This window comes from Gossypium raimondii, chromosome 6, assembly GCF_025698545.1.
Source record: "Gossypium raimondii isolate GPD5lz chromosome 6, ASM2569854v1, whole genome shotgun sequence".
Lineage (NCBI taxonomy): Eukaryota > Viridiplantae > Streptophyta > Magnoliopsida > Malvales > Malvaceae > Gossypium > Gossypium raimondii.
In genome coordinates this window covers 41,007,721-41,026,227 of record NC_068570.1, presented here as the reverse complement: position 1 = coordinate 41,026,227, position 18,507 = coordinate 41,007,721, and the positions used below count along the sequence as shown (strand labels likewise).

The window sequence follows — 18,507 nt, the reverse complement described above, 5'->3', positions numbered from 1 at the left end:
ACCCATGACCACATTTAGTTTTCGTCTATCATGTAATGTCAATAAGAGGATATCATTTACCAATATTTGGGGCTATGAATTTCACTACTTTGAATGATTCTACATACTACAGAAGTCATATACCCAACGCACTAACTTTCGGTCCATTATCTATTTGAACTCAGGCATTTACTTACATCAAAATATACAAGTCATGCATACATAATCCATCATCCACTCAAGATTAAGATATGTCACACCATGAACATCACAAGTGAGTAAATCCATAAACGAATTCAGGATCTATTTTGCTTGGGTCTAGTTCGATGCACTGTTAGCCCTGTTAGTCACATTTATATCTCTATCTTCTAGAAGTCATCTGTTTCGATGCCCAAGACAAAGTATCTCCCCAATTGGACTTGACAGACGACATATTAGTCTTTCAATCGATTTACTCATTTTCGATTAGACTAATTACATGTTTAGGTTCATCTACTAATAAAAGTTATTTTTCAGTATTTAGACCCAAACATACAATACCGCTTAGTATTAGTTAAAAATTGACAACCATTGAGTTAATATTTGTTTTACATGCAAAAACCACATGAGGACATCATAAAAAGGATATTAATGTAATTTATGAATAATTTTATGAACTAATTTGTTTGAAAAAAATTACAAGTGTAAAAACAAATATACTACACTCAGGGCACCATATCCAACATAGCATTGGTCACCGTAGTCCGTCTATCACTCACCTATTCATTGCATATGTTAGTTTAATTTTTTGGGATACTACATAAGCTAGGGTAGAGGTTGTTCTATAGGTTTTTTTGGAGTACTAGGATTTTTTGGGTCAGGTTATTAAGTTTTTCAAGTCGATGGTCTTTTACAACTCAAATGTAGAGGATTAGAATCGCGTAGATGTGGAGTTAGTTTTGGGTATTTACTAGTTGGATAACCTTGAAAGTATTTAGGTCTTCTTGCAGTGGACGATATAAGAGGGAGGCTTATCTTTATTTCAATGGTGTTTTGATAGTAGGAGTGTCTGTTCTTTGTCTCAAGGTGGCAAAGAGATGTTTGTCAAATCCATTTTGCAATCGATCTTGATGTATGCTATGTTGTGTTTTTTTACTACCACTTAGTTTTTGCGAGGAATTTAAGGCGTTGACGACTTGAGGTATAGGTTCGTATCTTATTCGATGTAGTTGATATGGATTTATTTCTCAACGATTTGCTTGCTCAGTATGGCCAAGTTAATAAGCTAATATGGTGATTGGATAATACATACTTTTAAATAGTGAATAGTAGGTACAAGGCCATGCTCTCTAATCTTCCCTTTACTACCTATCGGCTTATACAATTAACTCGACACTTTTACACTAAATTTTGGCAACATAATGTCCTAGAAAAGATTAAGCTAGGAAATTGGAAATTTCTCAATAATTACATCCCTGCTGTGTTGAATGTGTACAATAAGAAAGTGGATTATTCTACTATTTGCTTTATCTGCCAAGCTATAATTGAAACATGCTTACATGCCTTTCGTGACTGTAGGGTGGCTAGAAAAGTTTGGCATATCTTGATATTCATTGTCAAACCAACTAGAATCATAGTACATTAGATGTCTGGTTATCTTATCTGTTGGAGGCAAATGATTCAAAGTGTAACACCCCACTCCTAACCCGTTCATCGAATCCAAGATGTGAAATGCCATATTCATTGCTGAAGCAACTACAATTTTTATTACAATATCAATAAAGACAATTATGTAAACAATTAAGTTTAAATTTTTTTTAAAAACATTATTTATTCAAATATGGATTCTAAGTAAGCTTAAGAAAGCTTTTATAGAACTCTAGTAACAATTGAGGGTTTAAAATGTAAAAACAATTAAAATAGGGTGTTGTCGCGACACCAATGGATGAATGGCGGCACTAAGGGTAGTAGCATGGTGTCATGACTTCATCTAGGGTGAGTAGCGACTAAGAAGACATGAAGTTGACGTCGCAACTTCAACAAAGGAATGTCGCAACCTTAAAGATAGGGGGCTTAATGTCATGACACCAGCAGGGGGATTTCACGACTATGAAGACAATTTCCTCCAAACTTTACCTTATTAGCCTCAAACCTACAAAACACCAACTCCAAATGGTCGAAATGACCCAAAATCTTAACTCATCACCTTATAGGCATTAAATAAATGCCAAATCTTATTCTTGACACATCTATACACCTTTAAACATATGATGAAAAACTTATATATATTCATTTTAGCCTCATGCATTAGATTCTATTACTTGGTATGCAAAGCAATCCTCATTTACAAACATACATATTGAAACTGTTTTTTTTTGTCCCGACTTATTTCATTTTTGAAAAGGAAGACAGAGTCGCCACCAATCTTTTTTAATTAGGTGTGATTGGATCACCTCAAAATCTAATCATTTTAATAAAATATTAAAATTACTAAAATGACTATTTTTTGGGGCCTACAAAATCAGAAGAGTGGGTTTGAAAGTCGGTTACATATGAGGAAAGATTAGCAGAAGATCTAGCAATCAATTGGACTTCTATTAATGAATATACTAATATAGCAGAAGTAGGAATCAAAGAAATTAATAATAAAATTATTGAACTCTTTGAACCTAATAAAATCACTATTAAAATACAACCAAAAAATTACATTTAAGAGATCTATCAATTCCAAGAGATTGAATGATAGAAAGGATAAATAGTGCAAGTACTTGTAAACCAAGAAGTACAATAGAATATGTGTTGCTTGGTGATAAATTATATTTTAAAATTTGACAATAACAATACAAATGATAATTTGGTTTTACCTTCAAATACTAAAATAGAGGAAGATGAGGAAAATCCAAGTAGAAGTTCTATATCTTCAACACCAATAGGAATGAAAACAATTCATATTCATATTTTTCCCACAAAACCAAGTGGAAACTCAGATCTTCTAGAAACACTAGAATGGAAGAAATACAAACTTCAATAATACTCAAACAAATGAAACTTGGAACAAGTGATGTGATTACATTTTCAATTTTCAATCTAGGAAATATTACATATATTAAAATTACATTTCAATTTAGAGAATATAAAACATATTCTTTACATGCTTTACTTGATCTTGGACGTACAACTAGTAGTTGTAGAAAAATGTCATTCCTTTAGAAAAATGGGAACCTATGAAGCATCCAATAAGAGCTATATGAATAGATGGTAACAAAACCATAATTCAATATAAAGCTAGAAACGTACCACTTTACATAAATAATGTAAGATTTGTAATACCTAAAATATCATGTTTTCCGAAATGCATGGAGATATACTATTAGGTAATAATTTTATTTATCAACATTTGCCATTTTCTATTGATAGAAATTTAATTATGTTATTAGTAGAAAAAACTTCTATAGAAATACCATTAGTAGAAAATCATAAATTTGTTTGTGATAAAAAATGTTCACCACCAAGAAAATAACAAATTAAACAACTTGAAACAAGTTATTGGTTGTTTAAAATATTATATAATAATTTTAGTGAAGAACCATTAAAATTATGGCAAAATAGCCCTAGATATTGTGATATTAAATTAGAAAATCCCAATAAAATTATTAGAGTTAAACCTATGATCTATATTAAACAAGATATAGATGAATTTGACATACAAATTAAAGAATTATTAGAAAAATGATTAATAGAAAAACTAATAGTCTACATTCTAGTCCAGCCTTTTATGGTTAGAAATCATGTCAAAATAAAAAGTGAAAAAGCTAGAATGATCATTAATTATAAAAGATTAAATCAAAATATTATTTTTGATGCTTATTTTATTCCAAGAAAGGATGTTTTAATTAATTAGGCTAAGCAAGTGAAATATTTTAGTAAATTTGACTGTAAATCGAGATTCTGGCAAATCATGCTAACAGAAGAGTCCAAACCTTTGACAGCCTTTAGTGCACCTAATGGACATTATCAATGGAAAGTAATGCCATTTGAATTATGTAATGCACCACAAATCTTTCAAAGATGGATGGATTCTAAATTTAATAAATATAAAAATTTTGTGTAGTTTATATAGATGATATTTTGATATTTTTAGATACATCAATTACATAGAAAACATTTAAATATCATTTCTCAAGAATTCATAAAACATGGAATCATACTAAGTCTTAAGAAAATAGAGCTAGAAAAACATAAATAGAATTTTAGGATTAAAATTATCTGCAGATGATCTTAAACTACAAGATCATATTACAAGAAAATAAAAGAATTCCTGAAAAAATTGAAGACAAAGAGCACTTCAACAATTTCTAGGAATTATAAATTATGGAAGAAATTTCTTTCCTAACTTATCTAAAAAATAGGTATGTTATATGAAAAATTAAAAAAGGATAAGCCTTTTATCCGGTCTAAAACAAACTTGGAAATTATAGAAAATTTAAAATATGAAATCAATCAAATTCCAAAAGTTTATTTATCTAAATAAGGTGATAAATTAATTTTAGAAATAGATGCCTCACAAAATCATTGGGGTTGTATTTTAAAAGCTAGAACAATAAATAACGAAGAATTAATATGTGGATATAGTTCGGGAAAATTTAAACCGAATAAAATTAATTATGTCATATATAAAAATAATTATTAGCTATAAAGAAATGAATAAAAATTTTCTTATATATTTAGCACATGGAAAATTTATCATAAAAATTGATAATCGATAGTTAAACATTTCCTTACTAATAAAAGTTTGAAAACTGTACCTAGAAGAATTAGATGGTATAATGAATTATATATTTCTAATTTTGAAGTTTTATATGTCAAAAGAACTGACAATATTATTACTGATTATCTTAGCCAGCCTCATGGATAGAGGCAAATAACCTCTAAAAAAAGTCGGTGAATAGACTACTGTTCATGAAAAACCCAACAAAGGGAACACTTTCAAATCTATAAATCCTAATCAAGGATTTGTAACAATACTTTCTCAAGTACCTTTTTATCCTAATCAAGGATATTATGTTCCATATCCAAATGGTAAGGCAACCAGTTGGAACTCAATTATCATTTACACCACAACTGGTAAGTCAACTACCTTGGTTGCAAGATCTAAATTCAGCATACCAAGCTAGTTATGCCGAAATTATAAAAGGAGCAAAAAAGTTTTGTGCAACAAAAAATTTGTTGAAACCACAACAAATTCAGGAAATAAAATATTTTTATAATCTAGGCTTACCATTCGAATTATATAATTGTATTAATGAAATATGAAAAACCCATATTACCGAGCAAAGAGCTAATTTTAGAAGAGCTCTTACTAAGCTTTCAAAATTTTTAGTTGAAAAAAAAGTAAAGAACAAGAAGCTCATGATTTATTATTAAAATCTATTTTATATCGAGATTGGGAAAAACTAGAAATTAATTTTTAGATATTAAGGAGATAATAAATGTCTTCTTGATAGATTACGTATTTTATTAACAATGGAACAAATAACCCGATTATAAATAAAATGTTTAGATTATGTTTATATAATAAGGCTAGGAATATCCTACCGAGAAATATTTACAAAATAAATGGACCCATTTGCAACCAACAAGCTCAATTTCAAAAAGTTTTTTCGAATACTTTCTACAAGCTTATGTTTTTACAAATGATTTAGATGAAAATTTCTCTACTATAAAGTTTAGAATCAATCATGAACCATTTGATATAAACAGTATCGAATGGGGTTTTGTTAGGGAAATAACGGCTCAAAATTTTTCTTTTCATTTATTAAAATATTTTCCAGCATTTATTAAAATTATGTTATTACGTATGGTATATGAAGATGATTTTTATTATTACTTTCATCTTGAAATCAGTAGCCTTATTGGTATAGTTGAAAAAGAAAAATTTTATTAGCCATATCAAATATGGACCATTAAAAAAATGATCGGAGGACCCAACCTATCAGCAACTAAAGAAGAGAAAGAACACTTGACAAAAAATATTGGCAAGTGTTACAAAAATCTCAGTTATTATCAAATCCAAGCAGGAGTAGATTTAATGACCAAAACCCAATATCTACTTCAACAAAAATCTTATTGCTTTTGGACTGATGGAAGAAAAATATTGGCATATGATGCTAGAGTTGGATATCACTGGGATGATAGAAGTAAAGAATCCGTTCAACTATTAAAAAAGATAGTTGACATGGAGATTGGCGATTTTTTATCACACATAATTGAAGAAATAAAAAATATATGGGAAAATTAGAACTCACCAAGATTGTCAATTGATTCATTAAATCTAGATGAAATTGAAGAAGTGAATCTAGATAACATCCAAGAAGGATAAAAGAAAAGACAAAGGAAGCAACGTGTGGAAGCAACCACATCTATCTCCAGACAAAAAAAGAAGCAACATGTGGAAGCAACCACATCTATGTACAAAAAAAGGAAGCAATGTGAAAGCAACCACATCAGGACAAAAAATATCATCAAATCAAAGATGAAACATCATCTTTATCTTAAAAACTATGCGGGATTCAAATGAAATTAAACAGAGTTTAGAATTTCTCTTATAAAATGAGATAAAGGAAGCATAAGAAGGGCATTCAAGTTAGTTTTGAAATTTTTCTCTAAGTTACTTCCCATCCACCATCCTCCCCTATTTTGTAAAACCTTTCATTTACTACTAGTTTTATTCTGTAAATTTGTATTACCATCTACTGTCTCCTTAAACTCCTTGTAACTAGTATCAGAGCGTCAGTGTAACATTTTTTGGAGAAATAATATCGTAGTATTCATTGTAAGTTCTTATCCTTTATTTTTAGTTCTGTTTATTTCATGTTGGTTTATCTTAAAACTCATATATCTGTTATTCTATTTTACTATAGCTTGTTTATGCCTGGGTGAGACTATTGGCGTTTTAAAGTAAGAAAATATAAAGATAATAGACGGTTTTAGGTACCTAAGATAAATTTCATAGAAGAAATTGATTGTCTATACAATGATAAAATTTGTAATCATGCTATGTATATTGACTCTAAAATTGAAAACAATATTTCATCACTTAGTATGGGTTTTAATAGTTTAATAGATATTACTTCTATATATTTTCATAACTTATATAATAAAGTAAATACAATAGAACAACAAATAAATAATTTAGGAGAAGCAACAAAATTAGATTTGAACAAACAATCTAAAGATATCTTATCTGAAGTTAATAATAAATTAGAACAAGTTCTTATTAATAAAAATATAGAACAAGAAATAGATTTAGGACATTTATATAATGGGAATAGTAACATAATATTAGCCTTGTTAGAAGAAGAAGACACTTCCTCTGAAGAATCATCTTCTAAAAACAAAAGACATAAAAAATCTAAAAAACAGAAAAGAAATTATACTTATCAACAAAAATATGATTTCCAATCCTATAAACAACTTATAGAACATTGGAAGAATAAATTCACTAAGACATTTGATAAAAATGAAAGAATAGAATATCGAAAACTAATAGAACAACTTTATGAAAAACATAAAGACCTATTTATGTTATTCAATTATCATTATATGTTGAACTATGACACTACAAACAGTAGTAGTAGTTCTAATAATTCGATAATTCTATCAATTTAGAAGATATAAAAGTTACAAGTTACAAATCGATAAAAAATACTTCAACAGATGAAGAAGAAAATATATAAATACCGAACTAATGGAATGCTGATAAAAGCAGATCAAGATCGTTATGGAAAAATAAAACTAGAGTTGAATCTTCTAAAAGATGATTATTTAAGATCCTATAATAAAATTATGAACAAGTTGAAAATACAACTAGAATTTTGGTAATCAAATAGAAAATATTGCTACTAATGAAATAAAACACGAAAATTTAGGAAATCATCTACTCAACCTGTCCCACATAGGATAGATGATCTAAATAAAAGAAATGTTACTCAAGGAGGAATATATTTAGATCTAACTAATATTCCTATGGCGGACTATGAAAAAACCATAGATGATTGGACACAGTCTATGACTATATTTGTTAACAACAACATGTGGTCAAAAGAAAAAATTTAAATTACTTTGTTGGAACATTTCAAGGAAATGTTCTACAATTCCTAAGAAGATGGGAAGAATCGGAAAAAGAAAAAGAACAAAAATGGCAGTTAATAAACCAGATTCAAACTCCTAAAGATCTATTATAGGGTTAATTTATATTCTAAAAACATGATTTTGTGGCTATACTGATAAAAAATATCAAGATAGTCTGTCTAGTTATGTGTTGTCATACCATAAATTACCACCACCATGGGATGAGATTTGTATAAAAAATATGATTCTTATTTAGAAAGCACAGTAAAATATCTGGAGTGGATTCAGAAACTATAGATTCTATAGGAAATAGAATTAATTTTGCAAAAGAAAGAATAACTAGTTATTGTTTACAAAGTAAAGCTTCTAAACAAGTTAAGCATAAACTAAGTAATAAGCATTGTACAAAAATTCTAGAAAATGAATGGAAATTTGGATGTAAATCAAGACGTCCAAATACTTATAAAAAACATAAAAAGAAAAATAGAAGATATAAGCTAGTTAGATGGAAACCAGAAACAAGAAAAATTCGGTTATAATAAAAGGAAAGATTCATTAGAAGAAAAACTTCGAAAATCCTAAAAACAAAAATGTAAATGTTTCATATGTGATGAAGAAGGTTATATAGCACCAAATTGTCCTAATAAGGGAAAAGTGCAAGAAAATTATTAAAACACTTGAAGAACAAGGTTCAAAAATATGTTCGAAGAGTAAATAAATCTCGAGGAAATATTATACGATTTAATATCGAAATAGATTTTGACACGGATGATGAAGAATATATATTTGTGTTTAATATAGGAAGCGCTTTTAATAATCAATTAGAAAAATTCCTAAGAACGAACAACAAAATATAAAATTAGGGAATATAATCGAGAAGAAAACTACTTTTATGATGAAATGTTAGAAGATTAATAAAATCATTTCTAAAGAAGAAATTTATAAAATATCTAAATGTAAAATCTAGTGTCAAAGATATATATAAAAAGTAAGTGGTAATACATTTGCCAAAGATGCTAGAGGCGATTAACGTAAATCCCACAGTTTACTAAAGACAAAATTAAGATGATTAAAAGAAATATCCCAAGTTAGATATATACATTTAGGAATTATAATGATAACTATAAGAGCATTGTTTAGAAAAAGACACGATATACCAATAATAGTATGTATTATTAGATAAAAGATTTAAAATTCAATAAAAACACTCATTAGAGGAATTCAATCAAATTTGCATTCGGAGTAATAGGATTTAAAAATACAATAATATATACATACATCTAAGCACATGATGTACTTCAACTAAGCACATCAACAAGACATCTATTAATCTCTGATTTACCCTTCAAACCCAATATTTTATGTTTGTTTATTTTAAGACATTAGGGTAATTATTTTGTCAAATAATTATCTTTGATAAAAATTACTAAAAGATTTGCAGTGAAGAAACCATCGTCTCTTTATTTATTATTATTATTATTGAGACATCCTACAACTAGTTGGTAAAGATTATTAATTGAAACCCTTGAACAGGGTCAACCAGATTCTTTGTGTTCCTTTCAAAACATAAGTCTTTTATTTTGCCAAGGAAAATAACAAAAAAAGCATGGACTTTATTCATTTGGGGGAAAAGGAGGAGAAAAAGCCCTAACATGACCCACACAAAGAAGCATAAGACATCCAATGGCTATGAATATGTCATTGATATGCTAGGAATCCTACCTCAGTAATGGCATCCATATTAGAATATATTTAATCCTTACAAGAAAACTAAGATTGGAGTTCTATATAAATCTCAATTTTTGCAAATGAATCATCAGTACAAGAAATATGAAGTTTTTGCTTCAACTCCCATGCTGCTCATGCTTCTGCTTCATCAAGGCCAAGAAGGGCAAACATAAGGAGAAGGAAGCAAAGAGCGACTAATGATCAGCGTCCCCGATGTGATTCCCGGGAAAGAAAAATGAAGCAACATGATTTGCTAACACTTCTCTTTAACATGTTTTTCTTAGAAATGCCATCTCATTCTCAAATCCTCCACCTTTCCTTGTGTTTGATGACATCTTCACCCGTAATGCAATTCAAAAGTTAAGAAAAAGAAAACTCAGTTCATTCTGTTAAATTGATTCTTGTTCATTCTCTCTTACGATTATTCGGTATTAAGTCCATCTCCTGCATTTGGCGCTCAACAGAAACCAAACCGGTCTGTTCAAGAAACCTGCATAAGATATCCATCCAATCAACCAAATTCAGGGTGTATGTCAAGTAACAGTTTCCAATTAGAAAAGATTTAAGATTCAATTTTGCTATTTCAAATATCATCATCCCTATGCATATAATTACTGCTAGCATTATAAGAACCAGTCACTTTCGCATTCTTCCCTCCAATTTATTGTTCTAAAACTGGAAAAAGAACTATGCGAGCATGCAAGAATCGACATTTTCAAAACAAAATTCCGAGCTCCCTACTCACCATGTCTATCTAAACCATGTTATGTGCCATGATAACAGGCAGGTTCAATCCAAACTGATATCTAATATATCACCATTATATCAGAAGAGCATGCTAAAACCCATCATGTTTGTGACAAAACACTGAAATTTTCAAATGCTAAAATACCAAACCATTAAAGTCTGAGAGAATCATGGTAATTATGGTACAAATACCTTTTGACAATTAAAGTATCCTCTCAGATCTAACATAGAAAGTGCCAAATGATCATACAAAATCCTATGATTTTCATTTAAATCATAAATAGCAAATAAAGCAACTGCAAAAACTAATATAAAGCTAGAAGACTATAAATCCATGTTCAACACAAAAGATAATTGGGGGGGGGGGGGTTAGCATAGATAGTAATACCAGTTAAGAAGCAAGAAGAGCGTGATGGCAATGAGAACAAGGAAAGCAACATGAAGAATCAAGGAGGAATCAGTAGAGGAGAATGCTAAACCCAACATGAGAGCAAGGCAAAGACCTAACATCAAAAACGTTAATTTTAGAGTACTCCATGTAGGACCCTGAAACCCAAAATCGTTCATTAGAAACTACATAAATAAATATGGCTGCAAATATTGTAAATATCTAAAAAGAGAAGCCAGAGGGGGGGGGGGGCGGGGGGCGGGGGCAGATCATAGAGAAGGAAAACAGAACCGACGTTGACACCAGGAGCTAAAGCTCCAAGTAAAACAGCTTGGGCTGATGATATATCGCCTCCTGCTGATTGTTCTTTCTCCATTGGATCTTCAGATCTTGAGTTTGAGAAGCAAAGCCGGAGACTTTACCCAATAGAAATTCCTAGCGCTTCTTCTCCGTTGGGTTCAGTGGTTTAGGGTTATAGCCGGTTTGGTAGTTAATAATAAGAATAACCCAAACTCCAACAATTCATATGGTTCTACTTTTACATCATATTTCACCTCTCTCAAATATTTTACTTATAAAACTTTTAATGTATTTTTTATATAAAAAATATTAAAGACTGATGGTGGTACTCGAGATTTTTCTTTTTAAAATCAACTTAATGCCTAACATTTTTAGTACTATTTTCAAAATCCTCCATGAAAACCGATGATCTCCTCTAAGCTTCATTTCTTAAAAAGAGTAAAATGCTGAAGTTCCGAGTAAAAGTCAAGTCTGTTGCCTTAAAAGAAACAATCTCATTTTCAAAGGCACTAATTTATGCCCCTTTTGTGGTGATTAAGATAATCTCAAAAATTACTCAAATAATTCTCAACTTCTTTCTAAGCAATGTTTCTCCCTCTCTTCAACAAAGATCTCACGTCCCCTTTCGGTGAATCCCTCCCCTGTTCAATGGTTGCTCTCCCTCATCATTGTCCACAACAGACAAAATTATGTTCCGGGATTCCAATGGTTTTCAGCTTGTATCTGTGCACGGTTTCATCCTCCGTGCTATTCTATTTGCTTCTCAGAACTTTTAATGTTAATTACTGCAGGCTACCTAGGAGGGAGAAATATTAACACAGGATGTTTCAAAGCAGCCAATCTTTGAAGGAATCAAACTTCTCCAGGACGTCAAAATTATACTACAATCATCAAACAATTGCCACCTGAAGAGCGAAACTCGCTGTTGGGCTAGGTTGCTTCTGAATCGTTTTTAGCTTTAGTTCGCCTTGAATTCTTCTCGTCCATCAGCTGCCTTTCCATTGGCTTGGGTACCTTATTGATGGGGATTTCGTCCATTACGCATGGCAAAGTAAATTTATAGAAGACAACATTTCTGGTCAGTAAGACAACATTATATATCACTATAAAATCATCCTAAATCTGTGACACCCTTTCTTCACACTTGAATACCTCATTTTCAGACATGACTAAAACATACCTACATTCATATTTTCAACTTCTTTATGTCTATATATATATACACACACAGGATGTATGCTACGCGAATGTCCAAAGAGAGCTTCAAAGTTTTCAATTTCCCATGAAAGTAGGATTTCTCAGGGTTGGATCCTGCTGGAGTAGCCATTCTTTCTCTTTTAGATACTGCAAGAGTGGCCGTGGCTCGTCTCTAAGCTCAGTCATGGCCCCACAGCCATAATGGCTCGGTCTTTGATAACCATGAAACGGCTTTTCCCTTCTCGGTTCCTCCATGCCGTAAACACAGGGAAATCCTTGATGCAATACTGAACTCTCTGTGTAAATTGTTGGATTTGTAACAGATGGTACTCCGTATTGATTGAAAAGACCAACACGGGAACCATCATGTGTGGGAATGGGGTTCCCGGGAGCATAATAGTTGATAGGCTGCACATGGCTGTTGGCATGATCAAGATTGCGACTCTCTCTGTATCTCCGAAGCCATTCTGAAGAAGTCATCCCGCTGAATGGAGGGTATTTATCAATGAAACCAGGAATACCAGAACCATAAATACGTTCGCCATCAGGAGACCAATTGGGGTAACCACTTATCCTTGATGCATTGTAGAAATGCTCGGGTTTATTAATGAACTCTGAGCCATTCACCCCGGAAAAACTAGACTGATTACCATTAAACCAAGCAGCATCATCAGGCAATAAAGGGGCAGAAGGAATTGGAGCCGAATATGGTGGAGGTGAGTACAAGTAATTGGTTAAAGCATCAAATCTTGATGAATTGACAGAATCCTCGGTTTGATGGATCGAGAGATCGCTCAGGGATGAAGTGGCTACTTCAGCAATAGGGCTCAAGCTTGGTCTACTAACATCACTTCTTGTCTTTTCGGTACTGCTTAAACTTCCTTGGTTTAGAACCCAAGAACTAAGTGACGGTGGCCCAGCAGAGATGGGGGCTTCTGAAAACAAGAATGCCGTGGTATCTTTTACAAAAGGCTCATGTTGCTTGACAGGCTTGCTGCGCCTGAAATTCGAGATGTCAGATTGAAAATCTGAAGCATCAGAATTGGCCTGGTTTTGCGCTATTAGTAGGGACGTAGCACGGCGCAAACATTCATCGGAAGGAACAGTTTCCTCCATTTCGTTTGGAGACGCAGGGTCTTTTTCGCTATGAATTTTCCCATAGGGTGGTGCTGAATTATGTCTTGTAAGAGGCTTCAAGAGAATAACTTCTTCCTCTTCCATGGCAACAGATTTCCCATCTGCAAGATGGCTGCTTTGGTTTTCACTTGCAATCTGTGTCTTGCATTCTTTTCCAGCTTCATATGTATGCTGATTCAGCCCTTTGACATTTACATCTGAATTGGACTCCCCATTTTCTGATTCTAGTCTCTCAGGCATTTCATTTGCATCTTTCGGATAGAATTTCTTCCCCAAACTATCAAAGATAATCCATTTATAGGAACCATTTGATCTGCTTGCAATCGTCATCGCGGCATTGATTATACGCTGTATACGGCATTCAATCCCACTTTGGTAACTGTCTATCTGATTCCAACTAGTTGAGAAATCTAATGAAACATGTATTTGAGCTAACGGTGCAAAGCCCCTCAACTCATAGTCTTCCCACAGTGCAATTCTTACATCAGACACAATTTCAACGTTAACATCGAGCTGCTTCAAAAGGTCCATAAAAGCAGCGAAAAAATAAGATATAGAGCTTTTAGTTTTCTCATCCACTCCATATGCTTCAACTTCATCAAGCATACTTGCCAGCCACTCCACGAAAACAAGTATGGCAGGTAGAAGGGGACACGAGTTCAAAGAATTTGCCCTCAAACATCTATATACAACACGTCCCATGAAAATGAATGTAGCATTCAATGCGAATTGTATCAACTCGAGATGTTTCTTATTCTTTCCATCTTTCGACCCTGGCAATTCGGGGTTATTATTTAGATTATGGAAGACGAAGATGAAAACAGAAACAGCTTGAAGAACTCGGAAAGGGCCTGTTCTAGCCGAATCCATAAGCTGATAGGACTCCAGCATTGCTCTTAGCTTTATATCATCTAAAGCCATCATCACATCCAACACTCTCATGGTAGATGCAAAAGCACAAGGGAAGTCCTCCAAACTGCCTTGCATCAGCCAAGAACATCAGAACTTAGTTAAAGGCGGAATGCAAACACCAAAAAAGCTTAAATATTCTTTGTTAAAAACAGAATACAAACACCAAAGAAGCAAGTTGACAAACCATCCGTATCGAGTAAGATTGGCAGCATTCAAATTGATAGAAAGCAATCAGAAAACATCTAGCTGTGGTGGTTTCAAAGACAAACTTATTTTATTGGATCATCATAAGTATGTTTTTGCAACTCAAAAGTCAATTCTTCATATACTCCATATGCTATGCCCTATGGTAATTTACGAGCATGAAAAGCAGACATGATACGGATGAGACAAACTAGCATATGAAGCCTTGAACATATTTGCATCTTAAATGAACTAATTCTACTCATCTGTAGTTACAAAAATTACCTGGATTTTAAGAAGAAGAAACTTAGCATTCGGATAAGAAGCAGCCAAAAATTCATTCCTTCAGAGTGATCATTTTCACCCTTCAACGGAACGCCATCTGAAACTTTTTCACTTGATTGTAATTTTACCTGGGAACCACTTCTTTCAAATGGTTGTAAGAAATCAAATTGTTCCTCACTCGAAAGAGATGGCAAATCACATGACCTGTTCTGCAAAATCACAAGAAGCATTTGGAAATCAGAAACTGGTATGAATATCCAAAGGGTACAAAATTATTTGCATGGCATCAGCAAACAGTATAAATCTTACTCTTTCAAATAGTAGAACAAGATTGTTCCAGGCATCCGGGAATGGTTCTTTTACAGCTAAACTTCTTATACAGTGGTATAGAGCAAGAAACTCATCACCCACATACGTAGCCAGTACTGCCAACTAAAAGTGAACATTTATGGTTATTACATAGAAATCGGGAATTCAGAATGTTACAAATGCAACTTTGTTCTATATAATTGGCTCATAACACATTCATTGTTATATATCAATAGAGAAAATAAGAAAAACACTTAAAATACCTGATTCTGGGGGTTTCCGCTATCTGGCCATACCATTGCAGCTTCCAAGTAGTAGGCGGCTGCAACTGACCAATTATGCTTGAGGACACTAGATTGTTCAACTTGTTCCATATATCTAGCAAGATCCCCGAGACATACTAAAAACCGGTGACATAAGAAGTGACATTTCCGCAATTTCACAGGTTCAATAGAAGCATTGATGCCACCCCTTTTAGAGGATGAAGATTCTTCAGGAAGTCCATAATGACTTCTGAGTTTCTCAATCAGTTTTTTGTAAAATTCGGTAGCTTTTAGAAGAAATGACTTAAACCCATCTATATATCTGTTATCAGAACCAATTGAGCCCATTGCAGACATTGTACTTTCTGAATTAGCTGAGCTTCTTTTTGTTCTTTTACGGAACTCATCAATGTGCTTATAGTGTAGCTTCCACAGCGAATATTCAACATCTTGGAGTTCCGTCAGTTCATGATCATCCAAGAAGAAACTCTCGTAATTTAAACAGACTTTGTGGTATAAATCCCGAACATCAGAGTGCAATAAACCTTTGGTGTGGATTAACACCCACAAATGCTTCTCTGTGTTAGCAATCTGATGAAACCAACATGATTTCGAGAGTCAAAAACTAATAGAAACAAGGGAGAGTTTAGTATACAAATAGAGTATAACATGAAATTGTAGCTACAACGTCCAAAAATGTACCTCTAGAAGGAAATTTGCTTTGGCCTTCTGATCTTTCAGAGGAACAGCTGAAGTAGTACTCATGATTATAGTGCGGACTGTTCTTTGATATAGTTATATCTCATCAACTGGACACACAAATATTTATAGAATACTTCGTCCAATCAATCAATTATGTTCATTAGAAACGTAAACAATGGAAGAGAAAGGAAAAGAAGCAACAGCATGACCGAGTAAATGCTGAAATAAGTTAATAAATCAGCAAAACGGACTGACTCAAAACTATTTTGTAATAATAAGAAGAATGTGGACGTCCAGTAGTCTATCTTGCTTGAATGGAACTCAAAACAATATGGAATTTAGATTTCAGTCCAATCCATGAATCACTGAATTTCTAAATTGCTGTTTATGAAGTATGAAGCAGAACTTTTTATTTCTCAAGTTCATCCACCAGCCATATCTGAAATCCATAGATACAACAAAACCTTACCGATTTCAGTACATATTCTATATCAACCCCCCTACTTACAACAGATCAAATTCATATCAGGAATCATAAATACCTATTCCCAAATAAGCCATTTGGATAATGCTTCCAACACAGAGAATTTGCCTAGTTATACAATACCGGACTCCTTGGACTGAGAAACCTTCTAGGATTTGAAGTTACAGGACTTAGTGAGCATATCGTTCTTTCCTAATAAGCTAGCAAGTTCACTGCTTCTTTTTCCTCTTATATGTTTCAAGTTTCAAGCATTCAAATGCTTCAGACATGGATGAAGCAGAAGTTCTGAATTCAGATTCAAATAGTAGTTTGAGTGAAGCTGACACCATAAGAGGAAATTTGAAGAAATACAATATAATGGAATGATATTTGCTGCATCAAAAGCATACCAAATCCAAAAGTACTAATAATACTCGTAAAATTCAAGTCACTTTCATCAGTGGGGGAAAAAGAGAAAAAGGATAAGGCAACAATTAAGATTTCCAAGCAGATAATGCATCCAGAAAATGACCATCATCATCACCATGAAAAGGAGTAACATAAGTTCTAGGGAGAGAATTGCTCAATAAAAGCCCCAAAGTTTTCAACTTTTTTATACAATTATTCCATCAAGTATACAGGGGGAAAGAAAAAAAAATCGGCAATAAATGAAATTTGAGAATTCTCATTTGCAGTTTACCATAAAAATAAACATGAAGTATTAGCAGAGAACAAGAAGAAGAGAAAAAAGGAACAAGACCAGCAACAGTGAAAGAAATTAGAAACCAAATCAAAATAAGCAAACAAGAGATAATCAAAGCAAAAGAGCTGAGATATTTTTCAAAGGACTAGAAACCTAAGAACATCATACCTGAAAATGAGAAACCAGTACCAGGAAAAAAAAGAAAAATATATAAAGATTCAATTAAAAACCCCATTAGGAACAGGAACTTACTGCCAAATTTTGGAGATGAAAGTATGACCAAACAAAGGCCAAATAAAAGTACCCAAATGGAAGTGAAAGAGAAAGACAGTGAGAGAAAGAGAGAGAAGCGCGGAGATTGGCAAGTGAAAGAAGAGGTTAGCCACCTGTTCTGCTTGGTTGTGAAACAGACAAAGTAAAAGGTGGCTGATGATGAGACTCATGGAAACAATCTATACCCCCTATATTAAATGTTTTTCTTCCCTTCTTTTTTTAAAAAAAGAAAGAAAAATGGTTGCTTTTTTCATATTCCATTGGTTACTGGTGTTTACTAGTTACTACATACTAGTCATCATAGAATAAAAACTCTTTAAAGATAGGAATAAATAAAAGTGAATTCATAGTATCATCACCATCATCGTCCGTCCTTATTGACTAAATGAAGAGAGTATCCCTTGCAATCCAAGCCAACCCCATCTTTCTTCTCGTCTTAGAATTCTCATTACTCATTTTATAAGCACAAATTGCACCATCATAATTTCAGTAGCATCATAATCATCATCATTATTAAAAGGACTTTATCCAATTACTTAATTGGATTAGCACTTGCACAGGCGGATGGGGGCAAGTTTGAAAATTTATATTTGTGTTCGAAAAACTGTTTCTCCACCTTAGAAATAATGAAAATACTTAATTTTTGCAATCAAAAGTGTCATAATTAATTATTTTTCTAAGTGATGAAATTTCGATTTGATTCGAAAAATTCGATAAAAAATTAAATTTTAAATTAAATAGTTCTAGTTATTCAGATAAACTCGAATAAAAAATTAAAATTTTCTGTTTAACTCGTATATGAATTACACAATTCGAGTTATCCGAAAAT

At 32.4% G+C, this 18,507-nt stretch overlaps 2 protein-coding genes across 6 annotated transcripts; both read right to left on the bottom strand.

The window, feature by feature from the left end:
* Nucleotides 1-9,795: 9,795 nt before the first annotated feature.
* On the bottom strand, nucleotides 9,796-11,396 carry LOC105772925 (uncharacterized). Its single transcript, XM_052632827.1, has 3 exons — nucleotides 11,247-11,396; nucleotides 10,952-11,109; nucleotides 9,796-10,306 (listed from the first exon to the last, which is right to left on the bottom strand). The coding sequence occupies exons 1-3, from the start codon at nucleotides 11,325-11,327 to the stop codon at nucleotides 10,222-10,224; spliced, it is 324 nt and encodes a 107-aa protein (XP_052488787.1). The 5' UTR covers nucleotides 11,328-11,396; the 3' UTR covers nucleotides 9,796-10,221.
* An 892-nt stretch (nucleotides 11,397-12,288) lies between these two features.
* On the bottom strand, nucleotides 12,289-17,852 carry LOC105772924 (nonsense-mediated mRNA decay factor SMG7-like). 5 transcript variants are annotated; one of them, XM_052632825.1, is made up of 6 exons: nucleotides 17,574-17,852; nucleotides 16,240-17,008; nucleotides 15,538-16,128; nucleotides 15,275-15,397; nucleotides 14,966-15,174; nucleotides 12,289-14,561 (listed from the first exon to the last, which is right to left on the bottom strand). In XM_052632825.1, exons 2-6 carry the CDS (start codon nucleotides 16,300-16,302, stop codon nucleotides 12,524-12,526), a joined length of 3,024 nt encoding a protein of 1,007 aa, XP_052488785.1. In that variant the 5' UTR covers nucleotides 16,303-17,008; nucleotides 17,574-17,852; the 3' UTR covers nucleotides 12,289-12,523. The 5 variants fall into 5 exon arrangements, with proteins under 5 accessions (XP_052488785.1, XP_012449884.1, XP_012449885.1 ...); XM_012594430.2 differs by having other exon boundaries at nucleotides 17,658-17,852; XM_012594431.2 differs by having other exon boundaries at nucleotides 16,240-16,346; nucleotides 17,658-17,852.
* Between the last annotated feature and the right edge of the window lie 655 nt (nucleotides 17,853-18,507).

What these genes read in the sequence shown, in the direction of transcription:
- LOC105772925 (XM_052632827.1), bottom strand. Translation starts at nt 11,327, where the DNA reads ATGGAGAAAGAACAATCAGCAGGAGGCGATATATCATCAGCCCAAGCT. An exon ending in CTTTAGCTCCTGGTGTCAAC is followed by an intron (nt 11,110 to 11,246) that starts GTCGGTTCTGTT and finishes TTTGGGTTTCAG; the next exon opens with GGTCCTACATGGAGTACTCT. An exon ending in CTCTTCTTGCTTCTTAACTG is followed by an intron (nt 10,307 to 10,951) that starts GTATTACTATCT and finishes TATCTTATGCAG; the next exon opens with GTTTCTTGAACAGACCGGTT.
- LOC105772924 (XM_052632825.1), bottom strand. Translation starts at nt 16,302, where the DNA reads ATGAGTACTACTTCAGCTGTTCCTCTGAAAGATCAGAAGGCCAAAGCA. An exon ending in TTGTTCTACTATTTGAAAGA is followed by an intron (nt 15,175 to 15,274) that starts GTAAGATTTATA and finishes GTGATTTTGCAG; the next exon opens with AACAGGTCATGTGATTTGCC. An exon ending in TTCTTCTTCTTAAAATCCAG is followed by an intron (nt 14,562 to 14,965) that starts GTAATTTTTGTA and finishes GATGCAAGGCAG; the next exon opens with TTTGGAGGACTTCCCTTGTG.